The 17,889-nt window shown below is 45.2% G+C and overlaps 1 protein-coding gene across 3 annotated transcripts; it reads right to left on the bottom strand.

The window, feature by feature from the left end:
• Positions 1–1,669: 1,669 nt before the first annotated feature.
• LOC100273329 (uncharacterized) lies at positions 1,670–15,081 on the bottom strand. 3 transcript variants are annotated; one of them, XR_004851751.1, is made up of 7 exons: positions 14,284–15,081; positions 12,928–13,027; positions 10,614–12,833; positions 10,310–10,474; positions 10,128–10,224; positions 2,509–2,647; positions 1,670–2,390 (listed from the first exon to the last, which is right to left on the bottom strand). XR_004851751.1 is itself a non-coding variant. In NM_001319983.1 (7 exons), the coding sequence occupies exons 1-6, from the start codon at positions 14,912–14,914 to the stop codon at positions 2,516–2,518; spliced, it is 1,191 nt and encodes a 396-aa protein (NP_001306912.1). In that variant the 5' UTR covers positions 14,915–14,980; the 3' UTR covers positions 2,076–2,390; positions 2,509–2,515. The 3 variants fall into 3 exon arrangements, 2 of the variants coding, with proteins under 2 accessions (NP_001141242.2, NP_001306912.1); NM_001319983.1 differs by having other exon boundaries at positions 2,076–2,390; positions 12,768–12,833; positions 14,284–14,980; NM_001147770.2 differs by lacking the exon at positions 10,310–10,474 and having other exon boundaries at positions 1,933–2,390; positions 12,768–12,833; positions 14,284–14,973.
• Positions 15,082–17,889: the final 2,808 nt, after the last annotated feature.

Raw genomic sequence — 17,889 nt, 5'->3', positions numbered from 1 at the left:
CCCTGGGTCGGGCGGAGCGGAGTTCGCCGTCTTCCGGGACTTAGCCCGAGTCTGAGCCCTGGGTCGGGCGGAGCGGAGTTCGCCGTCTTCCGGGACTTAGCCCGAGTCCGAGCCCTGGGTCGGGCGGAGCGGAGTTCGCCGTCTTCCGGGACTTAGCCCGAGTCCGAGCCCTGGGTCGGGCGGAGCGGAGTTCGCCGTCTTCCGGGACTTAGCCCGAGTCCGAGCCCTGGGTCGGGCGGAGCGGAGTTCGCCGTCTTCCGGGACTTAGCCCGAGTCCGAGCCCTGGGTCGGGCGGAGCGGAGTTCGCCGTCTTCCGGGGCTGAGCCCGAGTCCGAGCCCTGGGTTGGGCGAAGCGGAGCTTCCTATGGTGCCTCCGGCGGGGCCTGACTGCCTGTCAGCCTCACTCTGTCAAATGGCACCGCAGTCGGAGTGGCGCAGGCGGCGCTGTCCTTCTGTCAGGCCGGTCAGTGGAGCGGCGAAGTGACGGCGGTCACTTCGGCTCTGCCGGGGGGCGCGCGTCAGGATAAAGGTGTCAGGCCACCTTTGCATTAAATGCTCCTGCGACTTGGTCGGTCGGTGCGGCGATTTAGTCAGGGTTGCTTCTTAGCGAAGGCAGGGCCTCGGGCGAGCCGGAAATATGTTCGCCGTTGGAGGGGGGCCTCGGGCGAGACGGAAATCCTCCGGGGTCGGCTGCCCTTGTCCGAGGCTAGGCTCGGGCGAGGCGTGATCGAGTCGCTCGAATGGACTGATCCCTGACTTAGTCGCACCCATCAGGCCTTTGCAGCTTTATGCTGATGGGGGTTACCAGCTGAGAATTAGGAGTCTTGAGGGTACCCCTAATTATGGTCCCCGACACGATATGACCCGAAAGTTTTTAGAACCTTCTCGGTTAAGTCTATTTAGCCCAAAGCACGATAGGCCTGGTCCCGCATAATTTGCAGACCTAGATGACACTGTACCACCGAAAGAATAGCGCCGTGAATAAGTTATGTAATCATTGTGTAGAGTGGTTGCATAGTGGGCTAGTCTGCTTGCATGCAAATACTGGGGGTGGACTTGACCTGTTTGATCGACCAAGGCAGGGACATGCTGGATGGTTTTGGTTGCTACCAGACAGTTTGGTTGTCTGGATGGGTGGGCCTGGCTCGTATCTAGGAAACCTGGTTCTTGGTAGCCTGATTGAGAGCATGCAATATCCCTACGTTTGGTTGCCTGTATGAGCCAAGCTAAGCCCATGCGAGATAATGTTTGGTTGCTTGCATAAATGCTTGATACATGAGCTTAAAAGCTATAAAGTTTTATTATATTTTCATGTGATGATGTTACAATAGTCTATAATATACCATACAAAGCCTTAATCCACTTTTAAATAAATTAAATTTATTTAATAGACACTAATTACATGTTAATCTATCATTAGGAAAGACTAATGGTTGCACCGGCAGAGCCTGGCTCTAGAGAAACGGTCAATTCCTACGTATCTCGAGAGCGCATCCCGCGAGCCAGGCTGAAAAGGCTGATTAGGCAACCAAACAGAAGAAAGCTGCATCTCGTGAGCCTGGCCTGACTATATGCGGGCAACCAAACGCACCCTACTTGATGCAAATAGGGCCCCAAAGATTCACCGAGCTGAAGCCCTCGGAACGTTACGTCATCTGGCCGTGAAAAATTTAAATCGAGAGCCAAATATCTTTTATTACCAGTTCAAGACCCAGCGAGAATGTACCTGCGCCACGGCTGGGATTCACATGACGTGGCAGACCACGTGGATACGCTGTAACCTCCGTACTGATGACACTGATGACTAGGCACGAATAAAGTGAACCCTTTCCCTCCAATAATTCGGCACATCCATCTCCCGTCCATGGCGCACTCATGCAGCCGATGGAATGTTTCTCAATGGGATGGGCCAGCTCGCTAGACTGCGACATTCTGCCAGAAATAATTGAATTCATAGCATACACACACACACATACATTTCGGACACCAAACAACACGTTCCCGTTAGATTTCTGAAGCCGCTCGCCACAGAGATGACGCTCCTCCACTCATTGTTCTCCTGAACTACATTTCCCCTGCTGCAGGAACATCAGGATGGAGACCAATGCAGCTCAGCCTAGATAAAGGTGGCTCAACTTGCCGCGTAACATCCATCACTGCTGGGCCTGGCCGGTACTAGGATGCTGTCGTCGTTCCATTTAACACAAACAACTTGAAGAACCAAGCGGCTAAAAACTAGTTCCTCACTCCATGGCCGTAACTCTAAGCTCTCCCATTCTGTCAGCAGCCCAGCCCGGGCATCACACATAGTATGCTAGACGTTCCGAACCTCTGTGCGCACCTTGATGCTCGTCAGCTGTGTTCCTTGCGTGTGTCAGGATAGTAACAATCTGCCGACGAAGATGAACTTAAGTCACGGAGCAAAAAAAAAAGGCAGCAAAATTGGACAGACACGTGAAAACTTTCATGCTAGAGTGAACAAAGACAAGTGTGGGAGTGACCACCTACATTGGTCTCAGCGAAATTCGTCGTGGAAGTAGTCTTCGTCGTCGTTGTCGCTGCTGCTGAGATAAACACTGCCATAAAATGCATAGGGGTTCTCAACCATCTCTTCCAAAGTCAGCCTCCCATCATGATCTTTGTCTGCCTGCATTATATGACGAAGCAAAATCGTACATGTCATCTCCCGGAAAAGCGGCATATCACATGAATACTTACTTGAAGAGGATGTTGCTAGGATAACACTGTCCTTTTGGTTGACCACATTCAAATTGCCACAAAGAATATCAAACAGCCATTGAGGCTACTGGCAGAAGGAAAGATGCAGTTACGGGACAGGCTAGCAGATTCTAGCCTACTGCACTCAGTAATAATCTGTTAATTTGGCATTCTCTATCCAATACTTCTTTAGCATTTAAACCTAAAGCCCTAGGCACCAAATACAGAACCCTGCGTATGAAGGCTTCTTCCTTGGATCTATTACTTTCGAGCCATGTGAGAAAGTTCGGCGGACTTGGGCTCCCCCTAAGTGCAGTTTTTTTCTTGTGATCGGTGGCTCATGATAGATGTTGGACTGCTCACAGATTGGCCTGAAAAGGTCTCCCACATCATGAGCGATGTCTTATGTGATCAAGATGTTGAGACCAATGACCATCTTCTCCTCACCTGTGTCAGGCCCTGGCGGCTGGCGCCACACGTGGAGGAATGCAAGTTCTTTTTGTGGTGGAGACGGGCTGCTGAGCTGCTTGAAGGGTCAATAAGGAAAGGGTTTAACACCATGGTCATTCTAGGTGCATAGACAATCTGGAAATTAAATACTTGTGTGTTTGAAGGTCTCTCGCTTAATATGGCTGATGCTTGTGTCGCTTTGGTGAAGAAAGGGATGTGTGAATGATGGCTGGAGCTAAAAGATTGTTCTACCTTTCAGCCCCTTCTACTAATTAGGTCGGTCGTTTGTCTAGTTTTACTAATGAATCCATCTTTTTTTTTTAATCTTCGCTTTTGGCCACAGTGAGCTAGCTTGTTTTGTTTGTGTCGGTCTACTTTGGACCTTTGTACTTTGCTTCTTATTATAAAGAAGATATGCAGCTCTCATGTGTGTTCAAAGAAAATAGAACAAGACTTACATACATCGTATAACTATCTGATTCCTAAATAAAGGCCTTCTCTTGAATGTTTTAGCCTTCTGTGACACACCAAAATCCTATTTTAGGATTCATAAAAGTTTCTCCAAAGGACTTGAACCAAAATATCTTTTAATAAGAATTTTCTCACTTTTTTAAGTCACATCTCCTAAAAATAAATATAGTTCATAATAAAAGATTAAATGGAAAGATCTTATATAAGTTAAATCATTCTTTTGGATAATATATTCAAAGATTCTCTAAAAAGGTTAGGTTAAACCATCTTTTAGTAAATATTATGCAATAGAAATTATTTCCTTAAAACATATATTTTGGGTGTATAAATTTTATATTTAGAAGCAATTTGTTTAAGTGAACTAGATAGTGACAAGATAATGAATAAATAATTCAGACTAAAATTTTACGCTTTTGCATTCATGCTGTCATTTTTGTTTGTGCATTTAATATGTGGTCAAAACTCCAACTCATATTTGAACTTGATTTAAAATTTAAATAGAAATAAAAACAGAAAAAAAAAGAAAGGGGGCAGAACCAAACCTGCGATGGGCCCAAATCCCACCTCGCGGCCCATCTCACCACGCCAACCCACTACTGCACCGGCCCATCACCAAATCGTGGCCCATGCCCGCATCCGCGCAGGAATAAGTGTGTCGACCGTCGACTGCGGGGTCAACGGGCCATTCCCACCAACCACGCTGGCGCTTAGGGGGTCAGTCCCTGGCCGGTGGCCCCCGCTAGGCGGATACATCTCCGAGCTCCAGCCTGTCGCATGGCGTGCGTCGCGTAACAGAAATCTGTTACGAGATTCGTCAGGCTCACGTAACCTGGCTATAAAACCTGGGGCCGTATCTCCCCTCCTCCCATAGCATCCCGAGTTCCCGAGCCTTCGCCATTAGTGAGCAGAGAGGAGAGAGGTCCGCCGTGATCCATCATGGCCATGAGAAAAACAGAGAGAAAGCCGCTGTGAGGGAATCACGCTGTTGTGGACAACATGGTGTTCGGGAGGAGACAATGGCGATCTCCATAGTTCCTGGGGTCTGGCTGAGCGTCCTCGAGCTTGAAGGGTGACCGGCGCGCTGTGAATTTCTCGCCAATGTTGAAGAGTGCCACCGTGCCATAGACCAAATCGATCATCACCTCAAACGCTGGTACGTTGCGTTGGTATTATTCATTAGTTTGTCCGCATTAGGTAGCATTCGTTAGCACAAAGAACGGCCACTGGATAGCCAGGATAACCCTACCGGCAATGCCCGCCGTCGCGGGGCCATGGTGCTATGAGTCGTCGTCGATGAGACTGCAGGGTAGAAGGTATCTTGGACATGGGATCCACGATAGACGGCCAAGATTAGATTCAACATACCTCTTCTTGTTTTAAAATTGTGACCATAGATTGTGAATCGGATGGATCGAGAGCGATCTAAGTAAAGCCAGCGAGCAGTTTTTATAAGGAGACCCTGATAGACTCAATAATTAACCCGCAATTCATCTCAGTAGTAAAACTATTACTAATAAGTCCTAGAACTTGCAGCTTAACCCCTAACCTTTATAGAAATAGTACCCCCAATCCTAGGGTAGCTGGAATTGTATAAATTAATTCTGAAAATAATTTTATATAAATAAAACCCTAAAGTTAGAAAATTCATATCTTTTGCGTTGCAACTCCGAATTTAGTGGTTCTCGAACCTACGACCTCGTAGCGACACATAGAATATTATTGTGTGTTTTGTTTCCATCTTTGGTGTATGTATTGTTGCGAATAGAAGCGATGTAACGAGAAACCTGAAACCCAACTTGGAGAAATACCTGGACTTGCACCAAAAAGGCAAGTTGTGTCCTTGATCACAGTTTTTTATCTAATAATGTTCGGTTAATCACCGTGGCACTGTTAGGTTAAGCTAATGGAACCTAATAGGTTGCCTAGTTTGTTTACCCTATACCTTGCAAACAAATAAATTATTGGGTAGTAATTATGTTATACCTGGTTTTGTGATTAATATTACATATGATTTATGATCATGCTTTATCAGTATTGTTGGCTTAATTATTGTTCATGATAAGATTATCTTGTTAATCGAAACATGAAGAACCACCCGAGAAAATAGTACTACCACAAGGATGGTATGGGATGCCCTTGGCTGACTAATTAGGAAAGATAGTGGAAAACTATCTTACCCGAAAGGGCCAAGGGCGGTATAAGGAGCTGCCGGCATAGGGAGGTTCTCCAATCGATCATGTTGCGATGGCTTTTCGGACAATGGATTCCTATATCACCCCTTCTCAATGAAACTGTAGCGGGTTTTCTGAAGCTAGTGGAACTTTGTAAAGGCCTCGTAGTGGGACCCTGCGTCTCCTCGGTAGAGATGAATGAGAAGTCGCAATCCCTTGGCAAATGGGTAACACGGCTTGTGGGTAAAGATGTGCAACCTCTGCAGAATATAAAACTGGTATATCAGTTGTGCTCACAGTCATGAGCGGCTCAGACCCTCACATGAGTAATTTATGGAATTAAACTTAACATGTCATGCATTGCATTGTGGGATTTTCTATATGATATTTTTATATTGATCAAATATTTAATTGAGATGGTATTTAATTACACATAGTAATTGCTAATAAAATTTTGACTAACTTATTTAAAAGCAATGCTCAGCCTTAATCATTTCTCTTAATAAGTCTTAATAAGTTTTATACTACATGAACCCTCATCGTAAGTGAGCTCATGCACATTATTCCCCACACCTGCTGAGCGATGAACGTATGTGAGCTCACCCTTGTTATAATCACACCAGGTCAAAGAACAGGTGCCACCAAGATGATGAGCATGAAGGATGTTACGATAAGTTCGGAGAGATCTAGGTCGTCGTCTCCCAGTCAACTATGGTTGCGGAGGATCGTCATCTTCATATAATGTATTTTATTTAGATATTTTGTACAGAGCCCCTATATATAATAAAGATGTGGCATTGATTTCTATATCATGAGTCATTATATGCAATCTTGCACATCTTGATGAGCCTGTTACAGAACTTGAACTTTGGAATACAATTAGGAGTTTACCTAATGACAAGGCCCCAGGTCCCGATGGTTTCACTGGGCGCTTCTATAAATCTTGTTGGAACATTATCAAGATGGACCTTATGGCAGCCATTTCTGCGGTTTGGAACAGGAAGTTTGACAACTTTGGCTTGTTGAACTCGGCCTACATTACTTTAATCCCAAAGCATGATGGGGTTGTGCATGTCAAAGATTTTAGGCCAATCAGCTTAGTGCATAGTGCTGCAAAGTTGATTACAAAATTATTGGCCAACCGGTTAAGTCAAAAGTTGAATGATATGGTGTCTCCGATTCAGAGTGCCTTCATTAAGGGACGTTTCATTCAGGATAATTTCATGTTGGTCCAACAAACGGCTAGACTTTTCCATCAACTGAAAAGGCCACGTCTTCTCCTAAAGCTTGATATTACTAAGGCTTTTGACTCGGTTTCTTGGCCTTTCCTCATCGAAGTTATGAAGCATCTTGGCTTTGGACAGATTTGGAGGGACATCATTTATGGGCTTCTTTCCTCCTCTATCACTCAGGTGCTTCTGAATGGCATTCCAGGACATATTGAGCATCGGAGAGGACTCCGACAAGGGGATCCTCTCTCCCCCATGCTTTTTATTCTAGTAATGGATGTTCTTGGTCTACTGTTTTCTAGAGCTGAACACGCAGGTCTGCTCATGGATCTTTCCCCCAGAAAACCTCTGCATCGGGTATCTATGTATGCAGATGATGTGGCACTTTTCTTACACCCATCGGCTGCGGATATTACTATCACTCTAGATATCTTACATCTTTTTTGGTGAAGCTTCAGGTCTCCGCAACAATGAACAAAAGTCTAGTGTTTATCCCATTCAGTGTGGGGATGTGGAGTTGAAAATGGTTCAGGATCTCCTCCCATGTGGCATCTCAACTTTTCCTTGTAAATACTTGGGGCTGCCTTTGTCCCTGAAAAATCTCACCAAGGATCAGGTGCAGCCTATTGTGGATAGAATTGCTGATCAACTCCCAGGTTGCAAAGCAGATTTGATGACAAGAGCAGGCAGAAAAGTGCAAGTTCAGTATGTGCTTACCGGAATGCTTATTTATCTTGCTATGGCGGTAAATATCCCCCCTTGGGCTATCAAGGCCATCGACAAGATTAGAAGAGGTTTCCTATGGAGGGGGCGCAAGGAGGTCAGAGGTGGTCACTGTCTGGTTGCCTGGGGTAGAGTCTGTAGACCCCTCCAGCTAGGCGGTCTTGGCATTTCTAGTCTCAAGGAACTTATCTGGGCCCTGCACATGAGATGGCTTTGGCTCCAAAAGACTGAACCTAACCGACCTTGGTGCAGCCTACCTATCCAAGTTCCAGACAAAGCAAGGGCTTTCTTCTCGATGGTGTTGACTTCAAAGGTTGGTAATGGTGCTAATACTTTGTTCTGGACTGATAAATGGATTAATGGGCAGAAAATTGCAGATCTGGTTCCTAGATTATTTGATGTCATTCCGAAAAGAATCACTAACAGAAGAACGGTTCAGGAGGCGTTGACAGATAGAAGATGGATCTCAGATATTACAGGATCTCTCTCGGTGGGAGTCTTAGTGGATTATCTTCATCTCTGGAATTTGATTTCAGATTTTGAGCTGCTGCCAGATACGGAAGATAAACATACATTCAGTATTGCTGCAAATGGGGCTTATTCTGCTAAGGCTGCATATGATGTTCACCGGGTCTGTTCATTTCGGTCACTATGAAAGAGTTTGGAAAACTTGGGCCCCCTCTAAATGCCACTTCTTCCTTTGGCTGACGGTGCTAAATAGATGTTGGACAGCAGATAGGTTGGCAAAGAGAGGACTCGACCATCTGGAGAGGTGTCCGTGCGACCAGGAGTCTGAAACTTTGGATCACATTTTGGTTTCTTGTGTTTTTGCGAGGGAATTTTGGTTCCTGCTGATGCGCCATTTCAGACTACAAAATCTGGCTCCTATTCCTGGTACTGCGTCATTTATGGGATGGTGGGAGAAGATTGACAAAGGTTCTGGAGCTCTCTTATTGCCTTGGGAGCCTGGATTCTCTAGAATCATCGGAATCGAATTGTCTTTGATGGAATTTCCTCTAGTGTTTCCGCAGCTCTTTGTCAGGCAAGGGAGGAACAACAGTTGTGGGAAATGGTAGGAGCTAAGGGTCTCTCCTTTCTAGCCGCAACCATCAGTGGCACCTAGCTGCCTGTTGTAGGGTTGTATTTGTTTATTATGGATTGTTTTCTTTTTCTTTGTTTTAAACCTCCTTAGGGGAGTTTGTTTTTGTACTGGGGTCTATTTTGGACCCTCCTTTCCTTCTACTTAATATAATGATGTGCAGTTCTCCTGCGCTTTCGAGAAAAAAGAGACTTGATCCTAGCACTTATTTGAGACACGCCCGGGTTCGCCCTTAAATCTAGGTGTGACAGCTTCAAACCTTTGTCTATATGGTTCTCCCCCACTCAAATTCGACCATGATGTACAGAATGTAGTACTTCAACTACGCTCCCAAAAAGAATGAACCAAATCTATATCGCATCAGCAGAAAATACATGATGATTTCCGCATAGCAATTCTTTCTATGCACAATAATTAATTACTGAACTAGGTACGGAACTAGACAAAAATGACTTTGCACCTATGTTCCGTAATGGATCGTCAATATCTACTTAGTGTCTTCCTTCGAATGGGCCTCTAGCTAAGTTCGTTAGGTGGTCTGAGTAGCACCACTCAGATCCTAGGTTCGACTCCCTGTGAGATCAAATTTCAGACTGTGGTAAAAAAACGTCACTCGCTGGTTCTCTTGGTCGGCATGGGTGAACGGGCCCTCGTGTAAGAGGCTGGTCATGTGGGTTGGGCCTCAAAGCACGGGTCAAGGCCCGAACCATAGGGGAGACATCCCTATGTATGAGGGGGCCAGCTCATGCTCTGATTGAGCTCTTCTTAGTGAAATACCGTGGGGCGGTCTTTCCCCACCGGCCGAGTTTTTATATTCTTGACATTACCTGCATGATTTTTGGTGATAATAGCTGGTGACAAATAGTTTAACTGGTTAGTAATTATAAACCCACACGTTGTTTTGCATGGATTAATTAGGAGAAACCAACATGAAAACTTCTGTTGGGCCTGCAGACAAGTTTGAAATAATTTCTGAACTATAGGAACAGGCAACTCATATACACTCGTGATGGTACACAAGTCCTAGCAACTCCTAGAAAATGCATCTCTAGATTCAATGGTTCAAAAAAGAAACTTATAAAGTAAAAATTAAACAAACTATGCCATCTGATTATGCACATAAGCATGACCGTAGAATCTATATACACCTTGAAGTAGAATAACAGATGGAAACATGACTTGTGTATATTAGCTAGACCATGGGGCCATATTCTGATATCTCAAAGAACAACAAAAAGAAGCAAAAGGGGGAAATATGAACCAAACCTCTGAAATAGCATGGATGGCTTGCTGTCTAGAATAATAGCGTTCAGAAAGATAGAGCTTATCAAGAACAGGCTCTAGTTCATGCTCCGAAATAAACCTGCAGAAAAGGTTTTCTCAATTGAAGAAGGGTTGAAGGTAATACAAAATTCTGTTATAAACTGCAAATATGTGCACTAGCATACCCATCATTATCTTTGTCAAGTTTGAAAAACCGATCCTTCGCAACTGTTATGTTCCCAATTTGGGAAATATCTGCATTCTCGTCATCATAACCATGTATATGGTCATGTAGCCCAGTAAAGTATTCTTCAAAGTTTAACTTTCCATCACCATCTTTATCCCTCTGCCTGGATATGGCATAATAAGGAATTTCAAACATAAACTCAAAGAAACTGAAGTGTGCTCTAATGGATAGACCTAGTCACCTAGTGCTGAAGGCCCCACATAAATGGGGTCTCGGGAAAGAATTACCGAGACAATCCTTACCCTTGTATTTTTGCAGAGAGACTGCATTGAACCTAGGACCTTTGGCTCAGTGGGAAGGTTCCTCACCACTGCGCTAGCCTATCTATAGTGCACATAAATAGTTAATGATGGAAGAATATCCAGTTATCCACCTTTAAAAACTCATTAGAGTGACACAAAAATCAATAACTTCCAAGTTTCCAGACATGATGGATCATTCAATAGGTTCTTTGGTGTTTTAATCAAAGCAACATGCTTTACTCAGGTGTGTTAGTTTCTTTTGCTTCAAGTGATTTATTTATGCCTCAAAACATCTTTATCCCTGAGAACCTAGTTTGTTCATTTCCATGGGTTCAATATAGAGATGTCTAGTTTGTAAGTTATAGAAGGTTTAGTATTGTTAGCAGAGACAATTACAGGCGCATATGGCAATGAGCCTGGTGCACATAGATAAACAGGATCATATCCCACTAATCAGGGGATGGTTGAGCGACATTGGTGCAGCAGAGGATAGTTGAGCGGCGTTGGTGATTATTGACAGCTCTGATCAACGAATTGTAAGGGGCTCTTGTGATTATCCCTACGGTAGATTCACGAAGACTAACTTAAGGGGTGTTTGGTTTCTATGGACTAATTTTTAGTCCCTCCATTTTTTCTATTTTAGTCTCTAAATTACTAAATATGGAAACTCAAACAGAGTTTTAGTTTCCGTATTTGGCAATTTAGAGACTAAAATGGAATAAAATAGAGGGACTAAAAATTAGCCCCTACAAACCAAAGTACCAAACACCCCTTTAGTGAAATGGTGGCTTGTTGGAGTGCTCTCCTAGAGCGATTGTCACGGTACCATATGTGGGCCTTGGCTTATTGCATCGATATGCATGTGAATCATCTAAGGTTAGACTCGCCGCATGAGGACGTAGGCTGCCAGCAAGCAACCAAATCTTGGGGATAAAATTGTCTCTACCTCTTACCCTGTGTGGTTAGCGCTTCGATTTACACCTGCTATTACATATTATTTTCATAATCATATTGTGAAGTATTCTCTATTACTTATTACGCTTCTGCATATAAGTATTATCTTAATTCTTATGATAAGTTTTTATTAGAGAAACTTTTATAGGCTATTCATCTCCCTCTAGCCATCTAGATCCTATCAGGGAGCAACTTAACAATATGATGATGTGGCACAACAACTGAGCTTCTTTTGCATTTTTAACTTAATAAGGGGTTTTCAACCACAACAGTAGCAGGGCAGGGTTGTTTAGTGTAAAGGGTCAAAAAAAAAACTTCTTTCAATGTGTCCGATGCAGAAACTGTTGTCCACACAGTTCAGACATGTGAACAGCAATTTTCAACATAAGACACGTAGTTGAACTTGCCTCACAGGATACTAATTAGACTGCATGTGACATAGTCAAAACGACAGGATAAGAAAGATTGCAATGGTAAGAACAAATGCTCCCCAGATTTCATAAAACATAATCAAAGATAGACAGTTTCAGCGATGTCTCTATGACCTCATGGCCCACTCATCAGTGAACCAACACCTTAGTTTTGAAGGGTTATGCCATCTTTAGTACATGTAGGGGTGGTAATGGGCTATAAACTTTACACTGCAAATTTTAAGGATCGAATCGGATTAGGGTCGGGCTCTATTCTTATTCATTTTTTAACTAATATTATTTAAGGGCCTTAACTTTTGTGAAGAGGCATTTGGATCGTGATCCATTACCACTCCTAAGTACATGTAAGTCATCTTAGTGTATGATCATGATTTTTGGTCCTTGACTTGGGCTAATGTTAGGTGGAACCTATCTAGAATTCAGATTATTAGGATGCATATTACTGCTTGTCTCTCGTGAGCAATGGAATTATTAAGTATTGCCCTGGCATATAACTAAAAAGTCGTTTCACTAATCACTAGTGGTTAAACCCTGTTGCCTGCTACAGCATGAAAATGTTAAGCCTGAAACAAATTTCACAAACATATATTTTGATGGCTCGAGGATTCAGGATTCAGGACTCTGAAGCCAATAATTGATTTGTATAAAGTTTATGTACCCTTTTAAGGCTAAACCCAAGATTAAACCACTCCAAATCCATGACACATATGCTGCTAAAATTAATGTAAAGTAGGATAGAAAATAGATGTAAAGCTGACAAAGCATGCACCTTATTTCTTGTTTGCAGAGCAAATTGATGATTTTGGGATTATCCGAATCACTTGGATTAAGGAAACTGTAAGGAAAATAAAAAGGCAGATGTCAGGAAATAATGAAGAACCATATTACTAAGAAAGTTGACGTTTGGTACTACTGAAACGAATGCTTACTCATTGAACTCAGTTTTATCAAGGAAACCATCAGCGTTTGCATCTGACGCATTGAAATGATCCTCCTTCCACCATTCGAACCCAAGCATATTGCCCTCTCCTGCAGAACATGAACCGAGCGATCAGCAAACCAACGTAGGAAAATACAGTGATAGCAGGAACCCTTTCCTTGCATTTCTACACTCATTGCTTCACGCGGAGACAACATTGCTACACTTATTGCTTCACGCACAGAGCCGGACCTGAGGGGGGTCGAGGTGGGCGGCCGCCCAGCGCCCCCAAAATGTTAGGGGCCCTCAAATATATACTTAAGTATAGTACTTAGTTATTTAATAAACTCAAATGGTGTTAGCTTGGTTAGCCCAACCGTCTAATGCTACGACCTATGGATGGCAACGGGTATATATCCATTGGGTAGTAGCATTCCATACTTGTACCTATAAAACAATTCTACCCGTTGGATTATCCATATATATACACGGGTATAGAGTTTTACCCATACCCATATCCACACAGATAATTTTACTAACGTGTATGGGTAGTACTCAATACTCATTAACATACCCATGGGTAAAGAAATCATCCCATACTCTCCTTATAATTAGGTAAAATCCGTCGAGTATTCGAGTTTTGGGTACCCATTGTTAGGGGTGGTAACGGGCCATTTAGTTTAGCCTAGCAAATTTAAGGATCGAGTCAAGTTAGGGTCGGATTATAAAACAATACAATTTTGAACTAACAAAATTAAGGGCTTTGTTGATTTGTGAAGCAAGTATTAGGGTCATGATCCATTACCACCCCTACCCATTGTCATCCCTACTATGACCTGCTATCCTCCTCACTCCTTATAATTAGGTAAAATCCGTCGAGTATTCGAGTTTTGGGTACCCATTGTCATCCCTACTATGACCTACTATCCTCCTCACGTAAACGGGCAACCCAGCCTCTACCATCTTGCTCACGTAACGTAAGCCGGAAATGGTTACTGGCCTGCTCACGTAAACCAGTTCCCAAATCAGGACTCAGAATATAATACATCTAGAAAACCTAATTCTTGTCGCCAGTGCCACCACCACGTCGACAAAGGACTGGACAATCTAGATAGGACTGCAAACGCCGGGACACGCTATCGACGATCGACCTTTGCACGTACGTGTACACGTATACCATAGGCAGGAGTAGCTAATTGCGTTTAATGTGTGGTCCATCAAAGTGTGTTTACATATATAGATGTCAAAAGGGTACATATATAGAGGTCAAAAGGGCCTCTATATAAGCTTTTGTCCAGGGCTCCTAAAATCTCAGGCACGGCCCTGTTCACGCAGAAACAAAAGTAGAGTATTTTGGCAATGTTACCATGGGATTCTTGGCGCAGAGCATTGAAGGCTTCGAATGAGACTATCTCATCGCCGTTCTTGTTGTAGAGCTCCATCTCCCTGGCGGAGCGGTGGTGCTGGTCAGCCCTGGCCTGCTGGAGGTTCCAGGCGGTGAGCTCGTCGAGGGAGACGAATCCGTCCTGCGGGGCGACGTCGATCTTGGGGAAGAGCGCGCGGATACGGTCGGCGATGTTGAATCGGTCGTCGTCGTTGATGAAGTCCTCCTCCTCCTTGAGGAACTCCTCCCACTCCTTCATATGGTCATCCGGCTCGCCGCCGTGGAGGAGGCTGTAGTGCTCGCGCTCCCACTCCTTGTCGTCCAGCCGACGCTCCAGCTCGGCGATGGTCGGGTCGAAGGAGGCCGCATGGTGGTTTTGGTGCTGCGTCTTCTGTTGCCCCCCGTTCCCACCGGAGGAAGCGTCGGATGGTAAGGAGCTCTTTGGGTGGAGCTTGAGGCGGCGGTGGAGGCTGCGGCCGTGGGCGTGGGGCTGGAGGCGGGGCGAGTAGGAGGCGAGGAGAAGCAGCAGGATCAAGCCGCACACTACGTAGAGGAGGAGAACGGTGACATGAGACTTCCGCCCCGCCGAGGCCGCTGCCGGCGCCGGTGCCATCGCCGGCAAGGGGCGGAGATGGAGGAACGGGTGGGTGAGGTCCGTTTGCGGGTCCGAGATTTGGACCCGTTTAACCAGTACTCCCCCAGGAGGTGCGATTTGCAAGCAGCCATGCGTGTCCGACTGTCCGAGACGGCCCGAAGAAGTGACACGCATTTTCACAGATTTTTTTTCAGTATAGGGGGCCGAGGGTCCTCCACCAAAGGCATTTTCACAGTAAACTTTTTTTTTGAACAAAGTCATTTTCACAGTAAACTGAGACATCCTTTATGTCAACATCTTTTTTAAAATCCTACGGTTTTCCTATATTTTTAAACTAATGCTTCCACTGACCTCAAATACAGCACCCCAAGGGTGAGCCTCTACGCAAAACTTAGAAGACACGCGGGACCAATTCGATGAAGTCTACAATGTAGCACTCTTGCGGTCGGCAAGGTACCAGCAAGCACTGTGAAGGTACCACGGCTGTCGCGTTCGAAAAAGGATTTTGCAAGTAGAAGACTTGGTACTCTGGCAAGTCCAGACTAACAAAGACCGATACAAACCGTCTCTACCATGGAAGGGGTCATTCATAGTTGGAGAGGTACTTCGATCAGACATCTACAAGCTGAAGGACAAGAAGGGGAGGACGCTTCCCAACACATGGAACATCGAGCAACTGCGTCAATTCTATCCATATCAAGACTTCGACGCTCCTAAACCAACCTACTCCTGACCCTAGGCTGGATGCCTTAAGGGCTCAGGAGCGAGAGGGGGAGGGGAGCAGTACCTAAGAACTAGCCTCTCTTGCTAACAATTTTTTGTCCTTCCAGTCGGTGTGACATTTATACCCTTCTGAGCAAACACAGACACGCTAATACCTCTTTGTTGTCTGCCCGGCTAATGCAGGGTCTCGAGAAATTCAAAGGGAGCCAGAACCGACCGAGCCACCCTTCGAGAACGCCCTGACCTAAATTACTAGACGAATGCCAAGGGATCGCTTTCCGGCAAGGACCCGAACACGTTCACGGACGTCAAGGGATCGCTTTCCGGTAAGGACCCAAACTCGTTCAAATTCCTTTAGCAGGGTCCAAAGAGTGAAAAAAACTCACAACAAGACAACCATGAATTCTGGAGTTCGAAGACCGAGCCACGAAGGGCTCGCGGTCGCTCCGGCGAAAATTGGGTAAGGGGCAGCCCAAGATGGGCACACTAGCGGCCAAGACCCTAACATATGAAACATTGAGGGTGTCACCAGCTCATGTTTGAGTCCTAGGAGAATCTGACTCATGGTTTATCACGAATAGAGGCAGCGATCCATTGGTTCCAGTCGAACGGAATCGACAACTATATGAGTCGGTGTGACGTTCGCAGCAACGTCGAAATCACCCAGTAATGGGCCCTGAACCACATTAGATGAACTCTCAAATGGACCGATGGCATTCTCAAAGTTACCACAGATGTGTAGCTGCAAGGTGGCAAGAGCTACTACCGCGCCTCGGTGAAGTCTCGAGCTCCACGGTCAAGGAGACGCTAATTGTAATCCCCATCACGGACATAGGCAGGCTCCGTTGTAGGAAACGGTGACGCCTAAGAGAGGGTGAATTAGGACTTCTAAAACTTTCTCTAAACTAGGCCACAAATAAATCTCTAGAGCAAAACCTATGTAAATAAATAATCTAGAATGTGCAAACTAGGTTTTGTAGTGTTGCTATCTCTACCTCAAAGGCTAAGTTTCAATCCAAATAATCTAAACAAAAGACAAGATTGAAACTTAAATACTTAATGTAAATGTGAAAGGTAAAGAGTAAGGTAGAGATGCAAACTCTCGTGGATGACGCCGGTATTTTTACCGAGGTATCTGGAACCACGCAAGGTCCCGACTAATCATCGTTGGTGCCCCTATACAAAGGGAAGCCCACGCGAGGTCCAAGCACCTCGGTCGAGTAACTCCGTAGAGACCCGTGGGCCTTCTCCACACGCAAGTGGTGCTCCGCTTCCGGCTCCTCTCGAACGCTCCCCGTCGTCTCCACTATCGAGCTTCCGGCCAAAACGTCATGGGCCTTGTTCCCTCGGATACACGGTGGCGGTCGTGAGTCGTGACACAAACACGGTTGTCATGGTCTTGCAAGACTCTTGCCCCACTCGATACAATTAGAACGGCTCGCGCAAGAGCCGATGGGTTGTGTGGTTTTTCTAAACTTACTCAACTAACTTGGATTCATCTAGAGCAAGCACATAAGCGGTCTAACTAACCTAAGCACTTCGCAAAGCACCTATGCTAATCACCGAGTGATTCTATTAAGCACTTGGGTGTTTGAGCACTTAGAAATGTCTACAATATGCCTTGGTATGTTTCTTGGGCTCCCACACCTTGAAATGGTCGGTTGGGGGTATTTATAGCCTCCCCCTAATTATAACCGTTGGACAGAAGCAGCAACTTTCTGACGACGGACGCACCGGACAGTCCGGTGCACACCGGACATGCACTGTTCACTGTCTGGTGCCCTGCCACGTCAGCCAACTGTTGGGGTCTGTAGCATTCGACCGTTGGATCCGACCGCTACCCAGACTGTCTGGTGCACACTGGATAGACCGGTGCTACAACCTGAGAGCGCCCGTTGTGGGACTCTCTGCGCAGACTGCCCGGTGTCCCACCGGACAGTCCGGTGCACACTAGACAGGTTACTGTTCACTGTCAGGTGTGCCACCAGTGCGCTGGCTGACTGCCCACTTCATGGATTTCTTCGTTGTTTCCTTGGGCTTCTTTTGTTCTTGAGTCTTGGACTTCTATGCTTCTTTTATGTCTTCTTTTGAGGTGTTGCATCCTCAGTGCCTTAGTCCAATCCTCTTCGCATCCTGTGAACTATAAATACAAACAGTGGCAAACATATTAGTTCACAGGTTATGTTGATCATCAAACACCAAAATCCCTCTAGCCAAATGGCTTGGGGTTCATTTTCCTTACAGTCTCCCCATTTTTGGTGATTGATGAC

Source organism: Zea mays, chromosome 8, assembly GCF_902167145.1.
Source record: "Zea mays cultivar B73 chromosome 8, Zm-B73-REFERENCE-NAM-5.0, whole genome shotgun sequence".
NCBI classification, from domain to species: Eukaryota; Viridiplantae; Streptophyta; class Magnoliopsida; order Poales; family Poaceae; genus Zea; species Zea mays.
Note: the sequence above shows the minus strand (reverse complement) of the source record. Positions and strands in the feature narration are given on the sequence as shown.